Genomic DNA, 10,996 nt, shown 5'->3' on the forward strand with positions numbered 1-10,996 from the left:
TAAAATATGAGTCAGAATCAGCAGGCTTGTAATTCGGGAATTTTCTTGTCAATGATGGCTTTTTAAGAATTTCATATTTCTTGCTTCACTAATGCAATGCGTTTGGTATTCTGGTATGCTACCAAGAAAATTCCAATCATATTTTTTGGAAATTAGAAGGAATATTGAGTTTAGACTTCGACTTTCAACCTTTTGCTAGACTTATAATCTGAAGAGCTGGCTTTGTCTTATAGTTTCTACAGATCAAATAACTGAGCAAGGTATGTGGTCCTTAGCTGCTGGTGTGCTGCTGTTGCCAAAGATAGTAATAGAATCAATTAAATCGTTTATTTCTGAAAGTCGTGCTTATGATGGGGCTCAGCCAGCTCGCTGATATTTCTGTACTATCTTGTTACGATAGTGTTTCTCAGTTTGGTGTATCAGACTCAACGTTATTGGTTGGTACTAAACACCACATCATTATCTTATGAAATATTGAAAAAGCGTAGAAAATTATCTTACCAAATTTGTTCTTCCAAATTCTAGATGTAATGCAATTTGATTTTTGTATCAATCTCCATTATCCCGGATAGTTTCGGCTCGTCAAGAAAAGTGTGCATTATTTTTTGTTTCGCCAATTGTAGTACATGTAATAAGACTATGTGACAGCAAGTTTTTTTTATTGCATTTTATGCATAAGATCAGTGTAGCTGCTGCCCACACCTTGAGTGGCTGTACATTCTTCCAGTCTGTCTGATGTATCTACAAGGTTACTTACCGAATGTTGTGCCAGGCAAACCCAATGCTAACAGAGCCTGCACGCAACGTCGTCGTCTTCTTTTGCCCTCTCTACAAAACAACTCGATGTACCAGCATGGAGAACCACATATTAACTATCAGACGTCTCCTCTAGACATCAATGACAGACTTATTCTCAAACAAAATGGCTACTTGCTAGACAAGTGTATCGGAGAAGGCTCTTATGCCACAGTTAAGTAAGTGACCAGTTGTACCATATTTACAATTGAAAAAATAATTTATTCTTTTCTGGTTTTGTTATTGCTTATTCCCGAAGCTTTAATATGGGAGAAAAACTAAATGAATTCTTGAAATTAAGAATAGAAATTGCTAGTGTATGATATGTAGATCTACATGTACATTCAGTATTTGAAATTATTGACCCGCTGCGAGTGAAAAACCAACATACAGTACACAATCTATTTAGAGCCGAACTACTACAAATATTCTACTAAATCTCTTTCAAGCTGCTGTAGCATCTTTTTGAACCAATATCACGTATTATTGATTCTTCCTAATGGTACAGTATTGCATGAAATATCATTCGTTCTAAAAAATGCTAAATTTTATCTTTGTTTCAGACTTTTATGTTTCATCTAAGCGCATAAGCCATGTTTTGGAGAATAACAGCTACATGGTTACCAACTGACAACTTTGAACGCTGAATGTTTGTGACTTAGTGAATGTACATGTGACTTCATTATACGATTGATTTATGCGTCGTACTAACTGTCTCTAACAATTGTCTATAGACTAGTCTACCATGAGAGGCGTCACCAACCACTGGCGGTCAAGGTCATACAAAAAGCGAAAGCTCCAGCTGACTTCATAGACAGATTTCTTCCTAGGGAATTAGACATAATGTGCAAAATCAAGCATCCACATATTATAGCCTTGTACCAAGTTTTAGACCTGACTCAGCGTGTTTACATCTTTATGGAGCTAGCTGCCTGCGGGGATCTCTTAGACTATATCAAGGTAGATAGTAGAATATATTCCATTGCAAAATTTAATGGCTCTGATACTTGATTGTGAATAGGTTTACATTTTCGCTATTTTTTGTTGAAAATCAAGCAAGCTTGATGAATTGGTTGAATAAAATGTTATAGCACTAGTTTAGGCTTTGCACAGTTATAGTTGACCAGTAGAGAAAAGATAACTCTGAAATTAGCAAATGCAACCTTTCCCTTAAACAGGTTCATATATTAGCGCTTTAAATAGTGGGACCCATGAAAATTTCACCGTTTTGTATTTTTTGTTTAGTTTTCAACCTGTCTTCAACACATGTGATCAACGGCTCATGGTAGTCTTCGGTTGACTGGCCATTTACAAAGCTGAGATGAACCCGTGTTGACTTTTCACAATTTTTAATTTGTCACCATGTTTTCTTTACCGTCATGATTACTTCGCCTCAGTTTTATGTGAGCTTTTCTATTTTAAATCAAGAATTTGGTGAAATAGTTTTTGTAGAGTTGTTGAACAGCAAAAAAATTGAATTTCATTGTTTACAAAAAAAGTTAATTTAATTTGGGCGAAACTATATTGAGCCGTTGTATCCATGATACCATAATTTTTCCAATATAGTTTATTGAAGATCATGACACACGGCTAACTAGCCCACTGGTACACTGGCAGTCTAGTGTGCCCTGCATTATCATCAGATGTTCCGAACAACACTAAACATGATTATGTGCACAGTTATTTCAAAATATCCAAAAGGCGGTTGATTGATGCAGGTGTTAGAGTTTTGGTCAACCAAGCTGAATATTCGGAGTTCAAATCCAGCTTGTAGCAATCTTTTTTCACCTCACCCTGTAATCACGGCTGAAGAAAGAGATACACGGCAAACACAGTTATAAACTTATAATTGATTAGAGAAAAGGCGCACAATTCTAGGGGCATAATCTTTTGGAAGGGTTGCATGAAGGATTGATCTCGTAAAACTCAGCTCTCTACTAAGTTATATTTAATGTACTGCTTTGTATTCCTATTTATATGTTTGTTTCTTTACTAGTTTGTATATATTATATGTAATATATATTATATATATAATATATTATATATATATATATTTTTTTATTATATATATATAAAAAAAATATATATATATTTTATATATATAAAAAATATATATATATTTATATATATAAATATATATATATAAATATATATATATGTATATATATAAATATATATACATATACATGTATATATATAGACAAAGTGGATGCTGCACAGTTTGTTACAGAGTGCTCAATGATATATATATATATATATATATATATATATATATATATATATACATATATATATATATATATATATATATATATATATATATATATATATATATATATATGGTTGGTTGGCGGTGTGGTGAAATGGTTAGTGCACCTGATTGCAAAACTGTTGTTTGCAAGTTCAATTCCGGTGTAACACAGTTTTTACTTTCCTAGCGTATTTTAATCGCTATAATTGGACATACGACCGACAAACAAATACTTATAGTTATACTTATAGTTATATACGTATGTAGATTTGTCCGTCTAACTGTCCATCTACTCGTTTAAACATTTTTGCCCAGCTCAGGAGTTTATGCTCAGAGTTAATGCAACGTGTGCAACAATCGATTAGACATGGCAATTTACAAGCTTATAAACAGGCAAAAAGCTCTAATGTTGCGATTTTATTAAACATTCCTGAATGTTATGCAACAAAATTTTAACTGATTAAATGCTCACTTCTTTTGTTTCTGTTTCAAGTTATTGAAATTTGATGAGCCTAACTGAGGAGTTGTCTGTCCAATAATGTGCACAACTATACAAAATTGACAAATTAGTAGCAGTAGTAGAAGTTATAGTATGCAATGCATACTATAATAGATGTATGTATTGCAGATGTATGTATGCATACTATGCATACATACATCTGCAAATCTTTGAGGAACTCATTGAATGGACTGTAACCTTGGGGCTAAAATGTCATTTAAAGTCAGTGGACAACTCCCTTGTTAGGTTCAATGAATGGACTGTAATGTTGGGCTGAAATGTCATTTAAAGTGAGTAGACAACTCCCTTGTTAGGTTCAGGTAATTTGTATTTGTAGGGATTTTGAAAAAACAGAATGTTAAATTTTATGCAGTATTTTTTATTTTTTAGACAGGTTATAGAGAAAAAATCATGAAAGTGATAAAAGCCTTTGTTTTTTACTATTTGTTATCAAAATATGTTTACTACAGGCGAGCCTGCACATTGTATTTGTATAAAACTAAACTTTTTAAACTACTGACCAGGATTTGCACTGTTTTAAGATCTTTTAAACTGATAAGAGATTATTATCAAAGATAATTTTCCAATACACAGGCTTTGTGTTAGTATTACAGTAAATAATGTGGGTGCAGAAATGAGTTTGCAGTTGTTCATTAGAAGACATTGTAATTCAAAAGGTCCATATTATCAAATAGTCAGAAATACCAAAGAGAAGATAGATACCAAAGAGAAGGTAAATTAAGTTGTCCATAACAAAACCTGACAATAATGCCTGACACCAGCATTGATCCGGCACTTTTGTATAACATAATGGGAGTTGCCTTCTCAGCCATAATGTTTACGAAATATACTTTCTTCTGCAGCAAGGAGGCCCGCTGTCAGACGTGGCAGCAAGAAGAATGTTTGGACAGCTTGTATCAGCATTAAAATATTGCCACAGTCTCAACATAGCTCACAGAGATCTCAAATGTGAGAATGTCCTTCTTGATAAAGACCTCAATGCTAAGGTAAGCCATACTGGTTCTTTATTGGATAAAAATTAACAATTTTTATGAGGTTTTCAAATGTTCGACTCATTAATCTATAGAAACAAGTGAGTGCATCAAAATTATGTTTTATTAACATTATATAGTTCTTCAATAGAGGTGTGATGTTTATTACGTCATTTTTTGTATCGCTCTATTTTTTCGGAAAGCTTTTACTGACCTGATTGGCATAACAACATCGCATAAGACATTTATACGATTTATGTCACTGATACAGATAAGCTTTATAGCACATTTTTACACTAAAACCATTCTACTATCGCTGGTTTTGTTTTGCTATCATCTATGCATGGAAATGATTGTGATAATCAATGAAGCATTACTGCTAAAACAGATTTTCTACACGACGTCCTCTAATTAAACTGTTGACATATGATTAATAAACAAAGTGTATCTGTACAAAAAGGTCTAACCTGGGTTTTGCAGATTTTGTGAAGCCGTATAAGTAACCAAATTCTAAGAATCATGGAACTTTCTTAATGTGACTATTTATCCTTTCCTTAGCTTACAGATTTCGGGTTTGCCCGAGTTTGCACGGATGAGCACAACAGAAGGGTGCTGAGTCAAACATATTGTGGGTCCTCAGCTTACGCTGCCCCAGAAGTTCTGCAGGGTGTCCCATACAATCCCAAGATGTATGATATTTGGAGTCTGGGTGTCATACTCTACATCATGGTGAGTTGCTATAGGCACAAATGGTGTCACCAAATATTGCTCTCTCTCTCTTCTCTCTCACTTTCCTTCTTCTCTTTTCTTCTCTCTTCTCCTCTCTTCATCTCTCTCTTCTCTTCTCTCCTCTCTCTCTCCTCTCTTTTTTCCTTTCTTCATCTCTCTCTTCTCTCCTCTCTCTCTCTCCTCTCTCTTCTCCTCTCTCTCTCTCTCTCTCTCTCTCTCTCTCTCTCTCTCTCTCTCTCTCTCCTCTCTCTCTCCTTCTTTCTCTCTCCTCTCTCTCTCTCCTCTCTCCTCCCTCTCTCTCCTCTCTCTCCTCTCTCTCTCTCCTCTCTCTCTCTCACCTCTCTCTCTTCTCTCTCTCTCCTCTCTCTCTTCTCTCCTCTCTCTCTCTCTCTCTCCTCTCTCTTCTCCTCTCTTCATCTCTCTCTTCTCTCCTCTCTCTCTCCTCTCTTCATCTCGCTCTCCTCTCTCTCTCTCTCTCTCTCTCTCTCTCTCTCTCTCACTCTTCTCTCTTCTTTCTCCTCTCTCTACTCTCCTCTCTTTCCTCCTCTCACTCTCGCATTGTACCAGTACTCCCAGGTCATTAGCTGTATTTATACACATTTGCATACAATACATATATATACATAAACATTAGTCATTTGGTAACGAGCTGTTTCAGTAAGACGGTTACTCCCTTGAGCATATAATTTTAGAAGTGATGCTTTTGGTATTTTTATGTAAGTTTATTATTTGAAGCATGTTCTGTTAGTATAAAACAGCCATGGCCAGATTTCAGATCTTTTTGATTACTTTATTGACAATAACTTAATATTTATTAGTTAATTTATTTATTTACTTATTGATTTCATTTGCAGATAATTAAAGTCTAACTTTCAGATTCCATTTTTGAAATGTGCATTTTTGAAATAAATATTTCAAAAATTAAAAATATGAATGAAATTTTTGAAATTATAACTTTTAGTGTAAGTCTCTCACGTCATTCAAAGATTTGAGTAAAACTTGAAGCTCCGACATAAAAGGATACAGACTAAAATACAAATATAAAAATTTGACAGAGCTAATCATTGTGACTCGTATAAATGATAGATTGTGGCCAAGTATAAATGAAATTTAAATTAAGTGGCTTTAAACTATGTGGCCAGGTATAAACACTAACTATCAGCAAGAATAATTTAATATAAATACTGGAAGACAGGAAGTATTTATGTCATGGTATGACATAGCTTTGAACGAGCAATAGCGTTATATCAGTGTTCAGAGGTTGACTGACCTGTCATCAACCTGCCTCTTCAGAAAAAGGTCACATTTACTATTTGCTTGACGCTACCGTGTCTAGCCGTTAAAAATCTATAGAAAATTGACAAGACTTCAACGCGTGTAATAGAAAGGAAAAGAACTGTCACAATTTATCTTGAAAAAAAAGTTTATTAAAGATATACTGACTTATTTAGGCATATGGTGCTGCCATACCGCGTGCTGCCATGCTGGATGCTGCCATTTAGGAAAAACAAAAACGTTGTCAAAATGCAAAGAACTGTATAATAACTATATTGTTAAAATAGGAACAAAATAAACTCTGAAATTCACAAACGATGAAATCATAAAAATAATCAAAACTTTACCAAGTTTCGTGCGTTACAGTTTTATTATAGCAGCGAGAATGGTTTCATCAGAGAACTTGAAAGCTGCTCTACTGTCTATATATACTTTAATATTATGTTTGGTGTTGGTGTGAATGTACACCCGCCTATAATTTCTATTGTTCACTTTCAATAGAACAAGCTTTTATAAATTATTCAAATTATTAAATTTGAGTTTATTAAAATCATCAATTTACATTCCTCGGTGATGGCTTTTGGAGGGTAAATAATTGCTTGCTAGAGCCTTTGGCAAGAAGAAAAACTGCTATGAAGAAAGAGTCTGTGGGGGAAAGTATTGCCACGGACGGCTGTAGAAATACTGAGTGCCTGTGGCTAGCCAAGACCAATTACTCTGTATAACTAGAACATAATGAGCCTTGTTTTTCTCCTATAACAATAGCAAGCATGTTATCTGTAATTATTTTTTCAATATTGCCTCCGCTATTGAACTTGTTTATTGTAGCAAGTTTTAATTTAATAATTATGGTGTATAATCGTTTAATCAAATGAAATGATTATCATTATTGTGGCAGCAGTATTGTTGTATGCGTCTAGACAATGTCGCATTAGAAGCAAGCTTTTTCAGTCAGAGCTGAGACATTGCCCGGGCTCAGGTTTTGATAGTTGCTTTTGAGCAAGAAGGTATTCTTATAAGGATGTCTCTGTGACATATATAGATAGTGAGATATCTGTATGTAGCCTATATGGATAGAACTATGCCTTCGAGATGTGCAGCGAGGTGTTGTGTGGCATGTGTAGCAAGGTGGCGTGCCATGAACAGTAAGGCGTCATGCCATGTGGAGCAAGGTGTCATGCCATGTGCAGCAAAGTGTCTAGGCAGTAGGCATGTGCAGCAAGGTATCATGACATGCGGCAAAGTGTTGTCGCGGCATGTTCGGCAGAGTATTGTGTGACATGGGCAGCAAGGTGTCATGACATGCAGCAAAGTGTTGTTGTGACATGTGCAGCAAGGTGTCATGCATGTGCAGCAAGGTGTCATGCCATGTGCAGCAAGGTGTCTTGGCATGTGCAGCAAGGTGTCTTGGCGTGTGCAGCAAAATGTCTTGGCATGCAGCAAAGTGTTGTATTTGTTGGTGTTGTTGTGCATGTTCAGCAAGGTGTAGTAATATCGATGTTAAGTTGTCATGGCGTATGTAAAAAGTCTGTGGCATGTATAACAAGGTGTCTTTGGTATGTGTAGCGATGTATCTCTGGCATGCATTGCAAGGTGTCTCTGGCATGCATAGCAAGGTGCATCTGACAACTTTGCTCAAGCACGATTGTTTTACGATTTTCTGATATGGTTATGAGTGGTGAGGTAAAAGCCTAATTTCTATCTAATTTTCACTTCATTTGCACTGAGTAGTAAAATGATAAAAGCTTATTTAGAGGATAAAAAATAAATTTTAGTTGATCAGATTTTTTGCGTAATAAATTCATTACTAGAGCCACTAGTATTGAGAGAAACTATGAAAAAGTGTGTTGCCAAAAAGAAGACACTTCCCATCTCATCTGACGTAAAGTATGCATAAAAGGCTTATCATCTTTCTACAAGCTCTTTTTGCTCTTTTTTCTACCTTTCAGTTCGCAAGTACAAATTAGAATTTCTCAAAAGCTGAGGCAGGTTGAAGAATTGTAGCAGCAAAATCACGAGACAAATTGGCATGAATTTTATGTTTGGTACTTTGATGGGATTTACTCAATAATTGTCTTCCATTCTGTTTTAAAAAAAACGCTTCATCACTTAATAACAGAAAAAGGTGACCTATAAGATATAAGTAGTTGATATACATGTATGTTATTTTATCAAAGGCTTTAATACAAAAAGGAACAGGCGGTTACAGGGCTGTCTTGTTTTCGCGCGCTTCTAATGCAGCGCTAAGGCCGTTACGTGCAGACGCATACCTGCAACATTGTACTTAGATGAGAAATGGATGAATTTGATCAACAAGGTGTGTCATTCTACCCTCCTTGTAATCAGGTCACAGATTATGCTGATTTGTGATCTTTACCCGCTACTTTCAGTCATGTTTCTTGCATTTCCTTCATGAGCTTCAACAGCAAAGACACTGTCACAAGAGCGATCTGGCATGTTCTGTACTTGAGACAGATTAAACACTTAGAAATGTAGTGGCTATCATAAATTCAGAAGAACAGCGGTAATTAAACCTGATGAATGCCGATCATTATAGGACATCCTCTGTAACCCCTGCAAGTTATCATAGTTTAATTAGCAGCAGTCTCCATGACACTTAAAATCTCAAATATGCACTCAGCACGCCTGGTTTGTACTCTTTGACACGAGTCGAGGCTCGTAACTTTATCAAGGCTTTAGATATGCTATGCTGCCTTTCTGGCATTCTCGCGATTGAGGCAGCAGTGGGTGTAACCATGGCATAGATGACAAAAATGGCGATGGCAATATTATTATGATATCCAGTGCAAGCTGTTTGGGCAAGAGTATCCTCAATGAAGTTCACCATTTCTAGTTGTTCATTAGGGGAGTCAGTCGGGGCATAACTTTGTAACTGTTGTTTGAACCCATGCTATTTTCATATCGCTCGCCGACGCTGAATTTCATAGTTATTTCTTTGTCCGAATTACAACAAAAATTAGGTCAACCATTTGAGCGTTATTTCCCTGACGCGTGCTTTTCACCATATGCTGCCGAGGTCAGCTGTCAGGCTGTTGTACAAGTCAGTTGTCATGCTTGAAGTGTGTTTGGGGCCTTATCAGGTTCTACCTTCATTATACACCAGCATTTGCTGTCTCAAGTGCTTGACCTGCCAATAGGAGGTTGCGGTTCAATTCCTAGAAAATGCCATCTGTGATGACAAGTATGGCATGCAACCTTAAACCTTAACCCTGCAACTAGGCTTGTCTCCAGCCATAAAGTTTATCTTTACCACCCGGTTCAGGCATAGAAGTTCGCCGTGCTATTGTTTGTTCAAAAATGGCTCTTACAAACACGCACAGCGTCTGCTGCGACCATACTCGATCTTTGAGGGATTGCCCACACCCCATCAGTTAAAATTATACTGAAATATTTTATAACAATAACATTAATACGGTATAGTGTGGATAGAAAACTTAATATTCTATATCATCATTCATTATATTAATTCCAGAGCAGCCGTAGCCTAGTGAGCCAGAGCGCCCGACCTCCCAATGGGATTCAATTCCCTAAAAAGGCCACTAGTGGTAATAATAATGACATCCAATCTTAAATTGCTCTTCACAATTGGACATGTATATCCAACCAAGAACCCATAGCCTTAGAACCCATAGCCAGGAATCTATGAATTGTGTATCCAACCAAGAACCCATAGCCAGGAATCTATGAATTGTGTATACAACCAAGAACCCATAGCCAGGAATCTATGAATTGTATATCCAACCAAGAACCCATAGCCAGGAATCTATGAATTGTGTATACAACCAAGAACCCATAGCCAGGAATCTATGAATTGTGTATCCAACCAAGAACCCATAGCCAGGAATCTATGAATTGTGTATACAACCAAGAACCCATAGCCAGGAATCTATGAATTGTGTATACAACCAAGAACCCATAGCCAGGAATCTATGAATTGTGTATACAACCAAGAACCCATAGCCAGGAATCTATGAATTGTATATCCAACCAAGAACCCATAGCCAGGAATCTATGAATTGTGTATACAATCCATGAATTATCTCTAATTAGATTTGTCTAGTAAGTTTCTGTATGCATTTTGCTTACAACATGTCTATAAAAGAAGATTTTTGAAGGGTGATATCGAGTTGGCGAGTTCTATGATACTATAACATATTGATCAACAAGATGATTGCTTTGTTCTAGGTGTGTGGATCAATGCCATTTGATGATTCTAATGTGCCGAAGATGTTACGTAACATTCTAACAAAAGCCGTTGAGTTCCCTTCTCGCATGGTGGACAGGATTGTGCCTAACTGTAAAATATTGATAGCCCATGTTCTTGAACCTGATGTGACGAGAAGGGCCACAATAGACCAGGTGATCAATAGCCGGTGGATGAGACAATCGGAGAGATAATGATGTTGTGTTCACGTTCTGTTAGCTTTTTACTTT

General features: G+C 36.2%; 1 protein-coding gene across 1 annotated transcript; it reads left to right on the forward strand.

The window, feature by feature from the left end:
- Positions 1 to 843: 843 nt before the first annotated feature.
- On the forward strand, positions 844 to 10,996 carry LOC137390502 (testis-specific serine/threonine-protein kinase 1-like). Its single transcript, XM_068076831.1, has 5 exons — positions 844 to 974; positions 1,530 to 1,755; positions 4,409 to 4,552; positions 5,096 to 5,266; positions 10,748 to 10,996. Exons 1-5 carry the CDS (start codon positions 844 to 846, stop codon positions 10,958 to 10,960), a joined length of 885 nt encoding a protein of 294 aa, XP_067932932.1. The 3' UTR covers positions 10,961 to 10,996.

Source organism: Watersipora subatra, chromosome 3, assembly GCF_963576615.1.
Source record: "Watersipora subatra chromosome 3, tzWatSuba1.1, whole genome shotgun sequence".
Taxonomy (NCBI): Eukaryota; Metazoa; Bryozoa; class Gymnolaemata; order Cheilostomatida; family Watersiporidae; genus Watersipora; species Watersipora subatra.